We start from the raw sequence: 17,194 nt of genomic DNA on the forward strand, positions 1-17,194 counted from the left end.
TATATATACACATATATATATATACACATATATATATACATATATATATACACACATATATATATATACATATATATATAAAGTCTATTTATTTATTTATTTATTGAGAGAGAGAGACAGAGACAGAGAAAGAGAGAGAGAATGAGCAGTGCAGGGGCAGAAAGAGAGGGAGAGACTCCCAAGCAGGTTCTGTACTGTCAGTGCAGAACCTGACATGAGGCTCGAACTCACAAACCGTAAGATCATGACCTGAGCTGAAATCAAGAGTTGGATGCTTGATTGACTGAGCCACCCAGGCTCCCTGGAAAACTTCGTCTTTGTAACAATTAGGTTGTCACACTTGGAACCCGAGAGAGTAGATGGGGGAAATGAAGATTCTGATGTCAAGTGAGGTGGGGGCTGCACGCACATCACAGCTGCAGAGGGTGGGCCTGACTGTGTCTGCAACAAGGAGGCTGGGGCATTGGGAGGGACACAGAGGAGAGTTCTGAGGGTTAAGAAGGCAAGCTTTGCTTAGTTTCCAGTTTTGCGTTCTGAGGAATGCCAGAGGAAGGGGCAGGGCAGAAGAAACAGGAGTTAACGTATTTGTTCTGGACTTCAGTTTCAGACCTGCTTTTGACTTCCACTCGGTAACTGCGTGGGAAATCTAATCTGAGAAGACCTGCTTCCAGATGAGTGTGCATCTTCTCCAAATCAACTGTTTCTCTTGGACAGGGGATTGGCCTAGAGCTTCTTGGGGTGTTTTGGGCCCAGGGAGGCCTCACCCAGTTCTCTTGAGGTGGCTTTGGGTTCCTAATGTCATCTCCAGGATTATAGGCTGGGAAGAAGACAGGCAGGCAGCATGACATAATGAAAAGTTCATGGTTTGGGCTTTAGAAAGGACAGGTTTTAAGACTGGACTCGTGTTTGAGTCTGAGCTCCACTGCTTACCCAAGACATGACCTTGCTAAATTCCTTGAACTCTCTTGCCTCCATTCTTTTCTTTGGTGAAATATGAATATAGAAGCTTAGGTCTCAATGGATTCATCTGTCAGATAAAAGCATTATACCAGATGACCTGTAAACTATCCCTAGTTCTAATGTCTTGAGTTAGAGTTTATAGATCTGTGTCTATATACATATGCATATGTGTACATGTGTGTCTATAGTACATAGATAAGAATACATGACTTAACCAATTTTTTAGTAATGAAGAAATGATAATGTAATTTCTTTGCTCTGATGAATATAACATTTTCTTCTGCTTATATCTCGGATGTATTTTGAATGACTATGATAAAAACACAGACTCTGAGAAAGAAAGGTTACTTTATAAATTCGAGGTAACATCCATTAACACGATTTAATGAAGCAGGAAACTTTTAGGATTTAAATATCTAAATTTTAAGTTTATTCTTTGAAGAACTCATGTGTAGCCCAACGATGACATTCTGAGTTATGATTCCTAAAGTTTCCTGATCAAAAATGCTTAATTTGTAAAGGTTAGTTGCTCTGCTGACCATGAATACTTATTCATAATGGTTGTGTGTCTCAGCATACTAATTTTTATGTTTGTGGGATACTATTTTTGCAGGGCTCCCATTATTCACATATGCTGTCTCACTCATTTACAAATAAACTTATGAGCTTGAGAAGGGACTGTTTGGCTATTCCTATTTTGCTAGATGTGGAAGCAGGGCCATGTAGCAACAACTTTCTCGGAAACTTTGAAGTTAGAGATAGCACTTGGAATTAAGCCAAACTGAGCATAGTTCTTCCAGCTTCCTAATCTTTGGCCAGCCCATAAGTAAAGACTTAGTGCTCAGTATTAATAATGAAGAAGACAATGATTATCATAATAATGCTCAAGTTTCTTATTTTGAACAATCCAAACTGCTCACTCCAAAACTCTTATCCATTTAAAAAAAATATGAAGACAAGAGCTAAATTTAGGATTCAAGCTGACTCTCCCTCCCTTTATTCCCTGTCACTGGATACTTTTGTGCTTGTCTTAGAAAGTACCCATTGGATTCGCTCTCTTCCTCTCAGTGCTAAGTTTAAGATCATTGTTTTTTATCACATTATACATGGATTGTAGAAACAGCTTCTCAGCTTGCCTCTCTGCTCTCAGCCTTATTCCTTTCTATTCCACTCTGCACATGATTACCAAGGTAACATTCCAAAGACACTGCTTTCATTTTGCCACTCCCCTCAGGAAACTACAGCCAAATCCCTCTGTCTGATTTTTGAGGATTTCCCTCTTTGGAGCTTGTTTTCATCAGCATGGATTGCCAAAAAAAAAAAAAAAAAAAAAAAAATATGGTAAACTGGTAAACTCAGCTTAAACAGCAGAGCTTCAGAGTTCTGGCGTCCCGAAGTCCAAGATGAAGGTGCCAGCAAGGTAGGTTTTATTCTGAGGCTTAGAGGTGGTGCCGTCTCTCTGAGTGCTCACATGAACTCTTTGGGCTCACATGGTGTCTCTTCTTTTTTCTTTTTTTTTTTTTTTATTTTATTATTTTTGGGACAGAGAGAGACAGAGCATGAACGGGGGAGGGGCAGAGAGAGAGGGAGACACAGAATCGGAAACAGGCTCCAGGCTCTGAGCCATCAGCCCAGAGCCCGACGCGGGGCTCGAACTCACGGACCGCGAGATCGTGACCTGGCTGAAGTCGGACGCTTAACCGACTGCGCCACCCAGGCGCCCCAAGGTGTCTCTTCTTATAAAGGCACTAATCCTTTGAGACCAAGGTCCCACCCTCTTGATCTCATTTGACCTTAACTGCCTCCCAAAGACTTCATCTCCAAATATGATCACATTGGGCGTTAGGGCTTCAATGTATGAACTTTGGGAGGATGCCAACATTCAGCCCTTGACAGGGCTCCTTCAGCCTCCTCAGCCTTACTTCCGTATCTCCTGAGATGTAGCCTTACCTCCAGTTTCCTCCCAGCACCCCTCTTCCAGTCCCAGTGCTTTTACCTGTATGTTCCTGCATCTTGCTGCCCACTAGCCCCTCTCCCCTAACCCCTTCCTACCTCTCTTCTCCAGAAGACTTTCTTCTTCCCTTGTACTTTCTCAAACTGGACACATTCTTCAAGATCTACCTCAAATTGCACCTGCTCTAAGAACACTTTCTAATCTTCTATAATCCATACAATATCCTTTTTCTATGAACTCTTATAGCCACACTATAATTTAGCCCTTAATCATTCTCTAATTCTTTTATGATAGTAGTGAAGTATCCTGTTGGGATTTATACTCTACAGAGTACTTTCATATCTATAGTCTTCTGTGATTCCCTCAAAAACCCAGTAAGGTAGAAATTATTATAATTTCCATTTTACATGTATGAAGATTGAAGCTCAGTGAGGTTAAATGGCTTACCACTGGTTAGAAAGCCAGTAAGTCAGGAACGCAATGCCGTTTTGTGACTCTTGAAACTCATGGTCTATCAACCCATTCCTTACTCCATCTTCTGTATCTTTACATGAGTTTTCTTCTCCCTCACCCATTCTAATTTAGGTTATATTGCTGTGTTTTATGTATCTCTATAGGCCAAATTTTATTCTTTTTCAGGGGGAAAAAGAAATACAATTAATTTTCATGAAGAATTTCAGAGTGAATTCCAGTTGAGTTTCTTTCCACTAAATCATAAGGTAAGTAATTCTGTGATAAATAGTAGCCTCCCCATTTAATAAATGAAGAAATGGACAGAAACAAGGACTTGATCTCTGCATACCATCTACTGCATTAGGCAATTCCTCATTATTTTTTCCAAGTAAAAAGTGTTAATGAGAAGCTTTTGGCTAAGATAACACATGTATTCAACAGCACAACATATCATTTTTGTTTTGCTGTAATTGCAAGGTGTAGATATAACTTCTGCAGTGCGTGATCTCAGAATATTTTGGCCTCCCACGCAGAAGATGAACTCTGAGGTTACAGCCATTAGGTGGGGGTGAGGGAGTGTGAAATAATTTAATAGTGGAAGCTCACCAATCACACCTGACCCCAATCCGTCCAGACATTAGTGCAAAGAAACCACTTACAAATTCCTTTAGAGTGATACCAAATCAGAAACATTTAATGTGCACTGAAAAAGCCAAGTTAAGAATCAAGTTCAGACATGCAGAGGTGTGATATCTACAACCAGAGCCAAGTTAGAAAGGGGTTAGTCCTTCCAATGGCCAAATTAAACAAGACACAATTGAGGGTAACTCATCCCTCTGGGCACTTATAAAACCTGCACGTGGGAACTTTTGAAAATGAAGTTAGCGCTGATTGTGTCTTATTTTGTTTGGCCATTGAATGGGCTAACCCTTTAGGAATTTGGCTCTGACTGGAGATATCACACTTTTATGTGTCTGACCTCCCCCCCACCCCAACTCCCTTTTTGTGTGTGCGTGTGTATATATAGAATTAAAAAAATCAGATATGGTGTTAGATTATTAAGTTTAATAAGAGTGAAAGATAAAAGTAAAGCATGGAAAAGAACTGAATGTGCTGAAATAGAAATTAATTAGACTACCAAGGACATACTGCTTTTTTTTTTTCCTGGTCTCCTTTATATTTAAGGGCTGAGTAGCATAGTACTGGTTAAGGCCAACAGTGAAGTTACTTGGGGGAATTCCTGAACCCAACCTCATTGATTCACTGCCACTATTCAGCAAAGCAGGCATGCTTAAAGGGGACAGCTGAGGGGCGCCTGGGTGGTTCAGTCGGTTGAGTGACCTACTTCAGCTCAGGTCATGATCTCATGGTTTGTGAGTTCAAGCCCCGTGTTGGGCTCTGTGCTGACAGCTCAGAACTTGAAGCCTGCTTCGGATTCTGTGTCTCCCTCTCTCTCTGCCCCTCCCCCACTCATGCTCTGTCTCTCTCTGTCTCAGAAATAAATAAACATTAAAAAAAAAAAAGGGGACAGCTGAGTAAGGGGACACAAGAAGGCACGTGTGGAGAGTCACACAGTAGACAGATAATGCAGTATCTGGACAGTAGAGTCCAAAGATGGCTCTGGTTCAGCCTCTTCAGTGTTTGAAGCTAACAGATTGCACGTCATTGCTGAAGAGCTGGAAGTTCCTGGGGCTGTGGGCATAGGTGGGAATGAGGATACTGATAACATGATGGAAAAAAAAAATGCTTTCAAGGCTGTTTTCCTACCAAGATGTTCTGTGTCATACCTGTCAGCAAATTCCCCTGCTTTGAAGTTGTAAATTTAAATAGCTACTTGACAATGCAGTGTGAGCTGTGTAGATCATCAAGGAAAAATTTTGTGGCGTTTGATTAACTTGTATATTTTTATTGCGATGCAATAAAGGAGGCATCTTTAACTGAAATTCCTTCAGCACCCAATTGTGACCCACTATCCCAAGTGACCTCATACTGAGATACATTTTTCTAGAAAACTGTATCTTTGGGCCAATAACCAAGTCATTATACTTTGCCATTGTTTTCACAAGACATCCAGCTGAAAGGAACATAATGTTTCCTAAGTGAAGATATATATTTACCCTTTTGTTTTCTGGAGTTAGGTCTTACCAATTTGTCTTTTCCCTTTTAATATTTGTTTCTCATCATCACTGGACCTATGTGAGAAAAAGTCTCAACTTTTCACGGTCTGATTGAAGGTCTTATCGTGGGGTTGATTATGACACGAAACTGATGAAGTGATATTTTTTTACTCTCAGACATTAGGCAAGATCCAATGCTCAGGAGAGGGTGCTATAAATATGTGCATTTGACTCTGTGCTCAGTCTTCTGACCATTGTGTAGTTAAGGGTACTTGTCTTAAAAATTTGTTGGCACTTTTTACTTGGCAGTTTCATGCTGAGGTAAATGTTGGCAAATGAACAAACAGCTTCTGTTCCTGCTTCCCTATGGTTCTGTTCCAGGTCAATCCCAGGATTCTGGCATAATTTGAGAAGTTTCTGCTGGCCTCCACCATTCTTGACCAAGGAGACCTCTGGGAGGCCAGTTAAGAACAGTAACTGCTCTGCTGATCCGTGTCTGTTGGGTGACTAACTTGGAAAGCTGTATTTCTCTGTGCAAATTTCCTGGATCTATCTGTCTACCACTGAAATTCCTAGACAAAAGACACCAATTTATGACTTGACCAGTCATTGTTTTGTATGCATGTGTGAGTGTGTGTGTGTGTGTGTGTGTGTGTGTGTGTGTGTTCCATAGGGAAGTTGGGTCTAGTTTTGTCAAGCATCTGTTATATTAGTCTCAGTCTACATTCTCCAGGACTAACTTCTAAAAATCTAAGACCCCTTTGAAGTGGCTCCCACTGTCAAATGACTCAACCTTTACTTTCTCTTTCCACAAAGTTCGCACAATTTTTCTACTGCTAATGGTCTTTATAACTTTGTACAATTGGTTTCTCTCCATAGCAAAGCTGTTGGTGTGCCAAAATGTACACTAATAGAGAATGATAGTGTACTGGAAAGATCTTCATGTAGAGAGATGAAAAATTAAAGGAATTTTTATGCATTCATCAGATATTAATTATACAGCTCCTCTGTGTAAGGTGCGTAGTGAATGCATATTTACATTTATATTTTAGAATCATCTAGCTACTGTTTGAGATTGATTGGAATGTCCTTTATTCAAGTGAACATCATGACGGAAACTATGTATAAAAGGATTTCACAGGAGAAATGAATCTGTTACTTGAATTTGAGAAAAGCGGTCTCAGTTTGGCAGAGACAGAGTAAAAAGAATGTTTTCTAAGAGTGGGGAGGATGGGAAAACATAGTGAAATAAAAGTTAAAAGGGCAAAACAAAGGGTGACTTTCTGGTATAGAGGCTATGACTAACTGAGATAAGTTAAGATAATATAGGTGATGTCTTGAAAGATGGGAGAGGATTAGAGAATGATGTTGGAGAGGCGCTTTTTTAGGACACCTTCAAATACCATGTACAGGAAGTTCATTTGACCGTATCGCATTGTTGTGAGATTGAATATAAACTCTTTTCGTTAAGTTCAGATTGATTTTTGAGAGTGCATTGTGTTCCTCTTTGATTTGTCAATCAGATCATCTTAAGTAAGAATTGCAAATGACAGTTTAGAGGACAAGAATTGCAAATGACAATTAAAAGACAATATAGAGGATCCTGAAGCAAAGCAATCGAGGTACTCCCAATGTCTAGCACACCGCCTGGGATATAGCGTTTGCTCAATAACTAAGTAATGTTTAGATGAATGACAGGTCTGGGCTGAGCTCACCTCCTGGGCATGAGCATTTGTCACACACACTGAATAATTACTACGCCTTATATTCTGTAATCCCACTCTTAATCAATTCATAGAGACTCAGAAAGTTTTCTAAATAGAAACACTCCATCTGAGCGGTGGTAAACAAGATGTTAAAGTCTGTATAACGGAAAACAAATTATGCATAGGAACTGTGAGCAATGACTTAGAAAGAGAAAAAAATTTCTCACAATTTTTAGTCCACTCCTGCTTCTTTAATTGTTTTGGCATGTGAGAATCAGAGTCACTCAGGCGTGCAAATATTAGCATCCCCAAGGACTGCCACTTGGCTGCCCACATCCCTTTTGGGTATACCTTTATGCTGAAGAAAGACTCCAATAGCACAAAGCAAGCAAATGTTAGGTTTGAAATGACTGAACGTGGTTTTGAACCTTTTCACTGAAGCGAGGGTCATGGGTTAAAGATTTTGACCAAGACTGCAGTGAACCATAAAATCATCTCCAGAAGCCGGCATATTGTTCATAACTGAGGTTGGATGCCCATCAATGATTACAAGGTGATATTTGACAGTAAAGACTTTTCCATATCATTTGTTTGGGTTTTAAAGAGTGAACATGTATATTATAAATGTTTCCTTCCTTTTGTTATTATTGCCTTCCCATACTTTCCTTTTGTGAGTTTGGAAGAAAAACTTCAGAAAAATGCAGTGAGGAGACTCTGTGAATTTCTCCATAGGGTTTCATGGGACAGCTAAGATTTCTTAAATAAAGAATTGTCTCTCACCACCAACATGCCCGTCCTCTGGTTATGGATGAAAGGGGGCTGCTGGCGACACCACAACCCTAACAATAGCAAAAACAACACTGAAAATAGCTGATGACACTGTATGCCACATTTGCGGCAGCTGGGGCCAGTAGAGGGCAAACAAAAGAGCCAAGGTCACACTGCTGCTGCTGGTAAGTAACAAAGTCATAATTTGATTCCAGATCTTTGAACTCTAGACCACTACATTGCCTTTATTAAACAGATGTCTACAGAGTGGCCCACTATTTCTTGGCATATGTATGATACTGCTCATACTGGTGGTTGAGTCATATAATATAGGACATAGTCTTCCTCTTAAGAAGCTTGTTGTATCGTCAGGGGCACGAGAAATGTCTAAGCACAAATTATAACCAAAATGAAAAGCTCTCAACAAGACATGAAGAGTTAACAGGAGGAGGAAAGTGGAGGAGAGACATAAAGGAATAGGTAGGCATTTCTTGAGGAGAGAAGACAGCATTTCCATGAATGCTACAGCTCTGCAGCATTTCTGCAGACTCTAATATGATGGGGGTGGGGACTCCACAGAAGAGGTGGGGCTTGAGTGCGACCCTGAAGGAAGGGTGAAATCTGCATAAGTAGTGAGGCCAGAGGAAGACATTGGAGGACAGAAATGGTTCATATTGAAGTGGGGAGTCAAGTACCTATGAGGAGTCATTATGAAATATTGAGTGGATTGACCTTTCTGGAGAATAAGTTTTCCCCTGGGAAAGTGGTGGAAGCCAAGAGTAGAAATTTATAATGACCCACAGCGAGCATCTGGCAGGAAGAGGGCAGCAGAATGCCCAGGAAGGAGAAGATATACAATTCATCTCATAGGATGGCCTGGGGGTGGCTCTGCTCACATATTAGTATTTTTGTTGGGATCCTTCCTCAAAAATTCTTATTTTATGATTGAGCACCAAAGCCCAATGAATGCTGAAATAATTATCTGAAAAAACAGGGGATAAAGATTGGGAATTACTTCCACAAACAACAGAGTATTTCCTGAGGCCAAAAAAATGTGAGTTATTTCCTTTATTATTTTTAATACTTTACTAAATGGCCGCTAGACTTTGGAGGGTCAAAAAATAAACTCATTCTTCAGTCGTTCTTCTTATCTTTGAAACTTATCTGATAAGAGCATTTTCAAGTTTTGAGTTGTAGGAACAAGCATCCTTAATAAAATTATATGGTGCTTTCTTTGATAATTGATTTCTATCTGTGTTTGTTGTCTTTCTTTTGACATTACTATTACTGGATGCTTTTAAGAAACAGGTTGCACAGATTTTTTTGTTCTTAGGTACATAGAAAACCATCAAATTAAATAAACTTCTCTACATATGTATTATACAAGAACAGGAATAAGTTTATATATATATATATATATATATATATATATATATATATACACATATTCTCATTTGAAACTGATTACTCATTACTCATAAATAGTAAGTCAGTTTTGGGTTTTCAGGAAGTAATAGCAGAAAGGGAAGGTATCCTGTTTCTAATTTTGATTTTTCTTACTTTTCCACTCTATTTCTTGGCTATCAGTGTAAGCATTTAGGAAGCTCTACTTATAAAGCTTCTCTTGGGTTTTATGCTTCATGTTAATCAATTGGTGTAGAACATACAGTGCTCTCTCTTTTCAGGAGCCTGTTATGTGTAGGTTTTGTTCTGTTTTAAAATTTGTTTCCTTTTTATTCTTCATAGGAAGCATATAAGGGCAAAATGAAGTATGTAGAGAGTTAAAGAAATACCTAGTCCTTTAAATCACTGTAGTCAGTCAAGCAAAAAGACCTTAAGACATAGTGTCCAGGATTATGTAAATCTAGCTGAGGGAAAAAAACATATGTGCAAGAAATAGTGCAGTGACAATGCACATTAGAATGCCCAAATTTATTACTATTGTGTAGGGAATGTTATAGGAATTCAGAGAAGATGGACGGCTAATGGGGGACACAAGTCATTCTAGACATCTATTCAGGACGTAATAGGGCAAATTTTGCATGTGTGAAAAGAGGGAGGGGTGCTTTCAGAGCTAGAGAAGCTTGATTCTGGTGTGCTTAGGGTAAGCTACCGGGGACAGTGAGGAAGTTGGGACATAGTAGACAAAAGTTAGAGTCAGATTATGGACAGATTTGAAGCCTGAGTTGAGACGTATTAAGACAGGGGTGACTGTTATGAACTAAATATCTAAGGCACATGTTATGATAGAGCACTTATCCATTACCCATCCATCCGTTCATTCATTGAACAAATAATGCTCGGCTCCTAATATTTGTGGACATGCTGTCAAGTGTTGGGTGTACAGGATTTTGAAGGGAAGAGAAGCTGGAGGAAGGAAAACCAAGAGGCTAATGTAGTTGTCTGGATATGAGAAAATGAGGGCAGAGTTGGAGTATGGTGGTGGAACTGAAGAGGAGGGGCTGGGTTTAGGATGCTAGTTGAATTAATATGGAGTTGGTCATTGTAATTAGTTGGCTATAGGGGATAAAGGAAAGGTAGATTTTCAAGCTGGACTGGCTTGGAGAATGCCATTGATAGAAAGAATGGGATTAGGTACATGGGTCAACTTTGGTAGGAAGAGCACAGACATCATTTTACAGTGGTCATTCCCTCCATGCAATTAGAGATACAGGACTAGAGCTCAAATTAGAGCTCAAGGTTGGAAATGTAGGCATTAGAATCACTAACAGGGTAAAGTTAAAGTTGTTGCATTTAACTTAATGAGACATATTACTTATTTACTGTAGTTGATGATCATAGGGCTGAGAAACACATATGGAGATGGCCACAGCCGGTACGGGGTGCCACCAAAAGGTGAAGAGAAGACTCATAAGGAGCAGGGTAATTGGAGGAAATGGGAAAAGCAAAAAGTTTCAAGGTCAGTATTTTCAACAATAGATTTTCATAGACTTTTATTTAACAACATCATTGGGTACCTATTATGAGCCAGGCACAACTTTAGGTGTTAAGGTTACATAGCATTGAGTATGAATGTCCCTGACTTCATGGAGGTTATGTATAGATAGGGGGAAATCAAGGGAAGTTGAATATTCTAGTTTCATGTGATACAACACAGACATTTTTAAAAAATTTTTTTTTAACGTTTATTTATTTTTGAGACAGAGAGAGACAGAGCATGAATGGGGGAAGGTCAGAGAGAGAGGGAGACACAGAATCCGAAACAGGCTCCAGGCTCCGAGCAGTCAGCACAGAGCCCGACGCGGGGCTTGAACTCATGGACCGAGAGATCACGACCCGAGCCGAAGTCGGACGCTTAACCGACTGAGCCACCCAGGCGCCCCACAGACATTTTAAAGAACCGATATGCAATATGTTATGAGGATTCAAAATATGGGCGTAACCCCTATAGTATAAAAGATATTTTTAAATGGAACATTTTTTCCCCTTTAGGTTTACGATTCAGTAATCCCAATGACAGTAAAATAGAGTCATAAAAAGGAGATAAGGTGGAGTGAGGAATGAGCAGAACTTTAGGATTATGACTGATGTACATCATCGTCATTAGATATAATACAATTTCTTTACAAGTCCATAAAATGCTCAAGTCCTTGAAAAAGGGAGTTGCAGAAGAGGTGGGGCAGGGAGTAGGTACATAAGGCATATTACCTTGGAAATGAAGCTGCTGACCAGATTTTAACTACCAGACATGGCCTTTTCTGAATTGTCAGAACAGAATGTAATTAACAACGGGAAGTGAGCTTCGGGAGATGACAACACGTACGAAAGTTGTAATAAAAGATCTCTCCTTTGCAAATATGTAACTTGCTTTTGCAAAGGTAGTGTTGTTTCTCGTGGAAGACATCTTCCCCATAAATATCAGGATCCCATTTGTACTAATTAGACACATGAAGTGCATAATCATACAGTTTGCCCTTTGGTAACTACTGTCATTACTTGTAGGTCTTTCCAAGGATTTTGTAATTCAGTTAAGTAAGAGATACCAGCTGTAGATAAATGCTTGTTTGCTTAGCCAGGAAACACTGGGGATGAGCGAGAAGGTATAACTGTAAGTGGGCTGCAGATTCTTATGTGTGAAGCCAGTGTATAGTTTGTGAATTATGAAATAATATGCTGTAGGACTAATGGCTTTTGAAACGCAGAAATAAGAAATCTTTGGCCAGGTGGTATGAAAAAGGAATAAAAATACTTTGAAGTTTTAAAAAAGGTCTATGATACTTTAAAGTATCCATTATTCAATGAATATTCATCAAGCCCTAACTCTTCATGAGGCTTGGAGAAGGAGAGAGAAGACTAATCAAGCAAGTCTTTGGGAAGTGCCACGTGATAGAGCAGATCATAAAACACTGTGAGAGTACAGAGTAATAAGGAGATAACCAAGTCTGAAAATTAAATAATTTTCACCATCTTAGTTAATGTGGTGTGTGTTATGTAAGATAAAAGGATTCCTTTAGAGATGCTGGTTCACGGTGGACAAGTGCTTTTGTTTTCACCTCCTCAGGCTCTACATAGATGGAGGATTCTCCCAGAGGGAGCCTGGATTGAAGAGCAGCTTCCAGCAGTGGACTTTGCCCCGTGGCCTGTGGAAGGCATCAGTGTTTGGTTTGAGGAAAATTTCTCAGGTTCAACAGGAGAATCTCCAGGTGAAGAAGAAAGAGACCAAGTTTTTGGTGTCAGTGTTGAGGTGGGGGCTGGAAGTTTGGGAAGACAAGGTATGGGGCATTTAGAGACCAAAGGTAGCAAAGCTCTTTATAATACTGGTGAGTCATTCATGGCCCTTTTTATGTCATGAGAATTAACACCTGGGTTATAAAGTTAATCGTATTTTATCACTTCAGCATTTTGGAGAACATCATTTGACACAGAACATTAAAACTTCCCTGACATAATGAATACATGACTTTGGGATTCTAGTGAGGTCTAATGAATAAATGTAACACTTAGACACATTCCTAAGAATCTAGTCTAGATACACTTGATAAACCAGATAGACTCACTCTTAATGGGTTTATTCTGCTTGGAGTTAATAATGAGTGCTTAAAGTAGTGCCTAATGTGTATTTACTCAATAGTCAAAGAATAGTCTGAATCATGACTCCATGTGCAGCTGGAAACCCAATCTAATAAATCTGTATCTGAAGCTTTCAAAACTACTATGCACACAAGAATTATGTAATTTTAATTTTTGTTTTCTATCCTTCCAACCCCACCTGATGCTATATGGTAGGATTTTGTTTTTGTTACAGCAAATAGTGTAATTATCCCTTAAAAATTTGCACAAGCTGGGGAGAATTAATAAAAATTATAATCATGCTGGGTACACAGTGAAATATTACAACTCATAGCTTGGGAGTAACTACTTGGAAATAATTAAAAACATTTTCCTATTCCCTATATCTGCAACTTCTGTTTATTACTTTCAGATTAAGTTTATGGGGAAGATTCTTTTGGGTGAAAAATAAGCAATATTTTTCATAATCTGATTCAGGGCCAGTGTATTCAATTTCATAAGTATGTCTTGAGCTGCTTTTGTGGTAAGAGATATGGAAAATTGGATGTTCTAGTCATTGCCTTTATGGAACTTGCCACCTTGTGCCCTGAGCAAAACTTAACATGATGAAACTTTTATCTTTTCAGTGCTCTACAACTATTAGCCTCCTCTTGTCCACTGTACTGCTTCCTCAGATGTTTGCATGGGGACCTTTTACCCAAGGCATCTCCCATTATATTAATCACCAGGTGGGTAAGTTAGGAATGCTTATAGTTAATACATATGTTTGTGTTTGTGTTTGCGTGTATTTTACCTGCAGAAACGACAATCATTCCTTAGCTTCCCCTACCATCTTTATAACACTGACCAGACTTTTGTTTTTATTTAACACTTTTTAAATGTTTATTTTTGAGAGAGAGAGAGAGAGAGAGAGAGAGAGAGAGAGAGAGAGAGAGAGAATCTGAAGCAGGCTCCAGGCCCTGAGCTGTCAGCACAGAACCCAATGTGGGGCTTGAACCCACGAACCACGAGATCATGACCTGATAGGACTGCAGTCAGTTAAGCTGCAGTCGGACGCTTAACTGCCTGGGCCACCCAGGCGTCCTTCATTTTAGCTATTTTATTGGGCAAGCAGTAGCACCTCATTGTGCTTTTCATTTATCCAACTATTAATGATGTTGAACATCTTCTCATGTATTCATTGGCCATTGCCACGTGCTTATTTGCTTCATTGCCATTCTTTGCTCATTTGTTCAAATTCGTTTGTTCATTAAAAAAATTGACTTACTTTCCTTCTTATTACTGGGTTGTAAGAGTCCCTTGATATTATAGATCAATTATTTTTAAAATATGCTTTTTATCTTGTCATATGTTTTAAATATACTTTTGAAAACCTTGGAGCTGCAGAGTTAGCTCAACTAATTTATGAAAAATGCCCTTCGTACTTCGTGATTAGCAAAGCAGGGGCCCTTCACATGCCAATCTGCCAAATCAGACTTTCTGTCAGAAGGAAAAAACACTTGACTTCATTTTTCTTTTTTAAAGATGTTTATTTATTTATTTAGTGAGAGGGGGTGTGTGAGAGTCGGGGAGGGACACAGAGAGAGACAGAAAGAGAGTCCTAAGCAGGCTCTAGCACTGTTAGTGCAGAGCCCAAAGTGGGGGCTCAATCTCATGACCTGAGATCATGACCTGAGCCAAAATCGAGAGGCGGATGCTCAACCGACTGAGCCACCCAGGTGCCCCTCATTTTTCAGTTCTGACAAATGCATAAGTATGGGTTTGGATCACCCTCCAGAGTGATGCTTTTTGGGGTAAAAAGTGAAGGATGGAAGTGCTAGCATGTTCATGGAAATTTGTCTCCGCTCCCACCCTATAGTGTTTCCATATTCAAAATATTCCAACACAGGGAAAAAATGTCGCTTCTAGATTCTTAAATAAATACGTAATCCATTAAAAAGATAAGAAGCCTTTCACAGACACTAATATTCTGAATTGTTCCTTCAGCTCGTGTTGGAAAGTCTTTCTCCCAGGTCTGTCCACCACAGGTAGATTAGGGATTTCCTGTTCAAGGGGGAGAGCCCTGCCAGGGGACGCAGAACCCAGGGCCAGTGGAGCACTGAGGCATCCCAAGCATGGAAGTTTTGGGAAAGCACACATATGGAAAATGGAGAAATGGAAACGGATTCCCTATCCATGCCTTCACATTCCTTGGACAATTTCCTGAACTCCCAGGGACAATTTCCTGAACTCCCAGGAGTACTCATACCAGAATATGAAGACTCTTGTTCTAAATGAATGTGGTTTTTGAAGAAGGGAATGCTTGACAAGCAATGGGCTGTCAAAAATTCCAAGAAAGATAAATTGTTTCCTGCTGGAGGAGAGTAATCAGGGTTCCTGGAGGGACAACAGGGTGATGTCTTTGAGGCGTCAGATGAGGCTCATGTATGGAATTTCTTCAATCCTGTTGGTGAAAGATTTTAGCGTACTAAGGCCATCACTGGAGTCTCTCCATGTCTCTCCAAGTATATATGAATGTACATATATATATTCATAGAGAATATATATATTACTCTATATTTTTCATAAAAAGTGATGGTGGTTTTATTTATAAGTACGTGTCATACTTTTATTATTATTTTAAAACAGCTATAATTGTCACACTGTTTTTAAGTCTTTGATTAATGTTTCCCCCTGTATTATTTGCTTGGGGACAAACCTCAGTCTATATCAGTGGGAGACCTAATTACTGGAGGATTCAATTAAGAGTTTCTTTCAGGGACTTTTCAGAGAACAATTTCATAGTAGAGAAACTCCACCTTATTTAGATCTCTCCAACTGAACAGTGAGGAAATCTTGACACTTGTCACAAGGACTCAACTAGACCAAACATTACAAAAATTATTTGCATTTATTCAAGCCTTTAAAATAAAATATTCATTTAATATGATACTCACAGAGGCAATAAAATACATAATTTAATAGGCTTTTCAAGCTCATTTAAAAATAGAGAGCTGTCATTTTACAAAGCTCAGCTATTTTTCTTCCCTCTAGCACAACTCACACAATACCACACCATGTAAGAAAGCCAAGTTTTGTCTCACATATTTGGATCTGCAGGGAGGAAAATCCTGCCTGCTGCAGCTGCTGGCTTCCGGACCCTTGTCTGGCCATGCTGAAATGCTGATATGAATTCACAGTGGCCTTAGCACACCTGCCTGTTTTCTGTTTGATGAGGAAAACGTAGGAGGCACTGAACGGACAGACTCAAAGTTTTCCTTCTGCGCCATCAGAAGCATATTCTTTGACACTCCTTGATAGAAAATCTATACCACCTCTCCCCTACTGGCCTCTAATAAAAAGCTGTAGTCCCTTTTAACAAATCTAATGATGAAAAAAAATATAGGAACTTTATCCAATCGTAAATGTGAACCTCATCTAAAAAGGCATACATATTACGATGTTCAAAGCAGACTCCCTCACCCCCTATCGGAAGCTAAGGGTTGACGTTCATGTTCTTGTGATGCTGAAGAACACCAGCGGGATCTGAACTCGCTTCACCCAAATGCCAAAGGCCGTTTGGAGCCAAAATATTTGAAAGGAAATCTATGAGGCAGGGAGAATTTCCAAATGGAAAATGGAACAAAACCACCATGAACTGAATTAAGAATGTGCCCCCATGTTGCCGCAGAATGAAGGAAAAGAAATTAAATCAGACCCAACACGCGGCCAGTTGTTTCCCCCTTGACATTAAACCCCTGGTGCCATTGATCAAATCCTCCCTGCTTCCTCTTGTGACACTTACTTACAGCACCCAGAGAATCCATCTGGCAGCGCCCTTCCTACTTCTGGGCCCTGGGCATGTCGTCTTCTTCCTCATTCATGTTTCTTTTTATCGATACTCACTTGTGCACATCTAACTGACTCATGTCCTGCATTTCAAGTGGGTCTTTATTATTTGTGCTTTTCCTTGCGTTCGCCATGATCTCCCATTGAACTAAAATCACCAACTGGAGTAGTGGTGTTTTTTTCCCAATGCTTCTGCAACCTGCCCGCTCCATAGCTGTCACACTAGCCAACGTCGACCTGCCCCCTGCAGGCAGACCTTGAGGAAGCCCCTCTCCAGGGCTTGAAGAGCTCTTTGACAAATTCAAACCATTGGAAAGAATTGTTTTTCCTAAAAAAAAGAAATCTAGTGGCATTGTTGGACTCCTGAGGCAGAGCAA

General features: G+C 39.7%; 1 protein-coding gene across 1 annotated transcript; it reads left to right on the top strand.

Annotated features, from left to right (window-relative positions):
• The first annotated feature begins 5,863 nt into the window (after positions 1-5,863).
• LOC123610566 lies at positions 5,864-16,888 on the top strand. The gene is made up of 6 exons (XM_045501386.1): positions 5,864-5,957; positions 6,364-6,500; positions 10,748-10,878; positions 12,481-12,622; positions 13,616-13,845; positions 16,660-16,888. Exons 2-6 carry the CDS (start codon positions 6,459-6,461, stop codon positions 16,886-16,888), a joined length of 774 nt encoding a protein of 257 aa, XP_045357342.1. The 5' UTR covers positions 5,864-5,957; positions 6,364-6,458.
• Positions 16,889-17,194: the final 306 nt, after the last annotated feature.

The sequence above is a fragment of the Leopardus geoffroyi genome, chromosome A1 (assembly GCF_018350155.1).
Source record: "Leopardus geoffroyi isolate Oge1 chromosome A1, O.geoffroyi_Oge1_pat1.0, whole genome shotgun sequence".
NCBI lineage: Eukaryota > Metazoa > Chordata > Mammalia > Carnivora > Felidae > Leopardus > Leopardus geoffroyi.

Coding starts and splice junctions, on each gene's coding strand:
- LOC123610566 (XM_045501386.1), top strand. CDS start 6,459: ATGCATTCATCAGATATTAATTATACAGCTCCTCTGTGTAAG. Junction 10,879..12,480: donor GAAAAGCAAAAAGTTTCAAG/GTCAGTATTTTC, acceptor TCACCTCCTCAG/GCTCTACATAGATGGAGGAT. Junction 13,846..16,659: donor ATAACACTGACCAGACTTTT/GTTTTTATTTAA, acceptor ATGTTGCCGCAG/AATGAAGGAAAAGAAATTAA.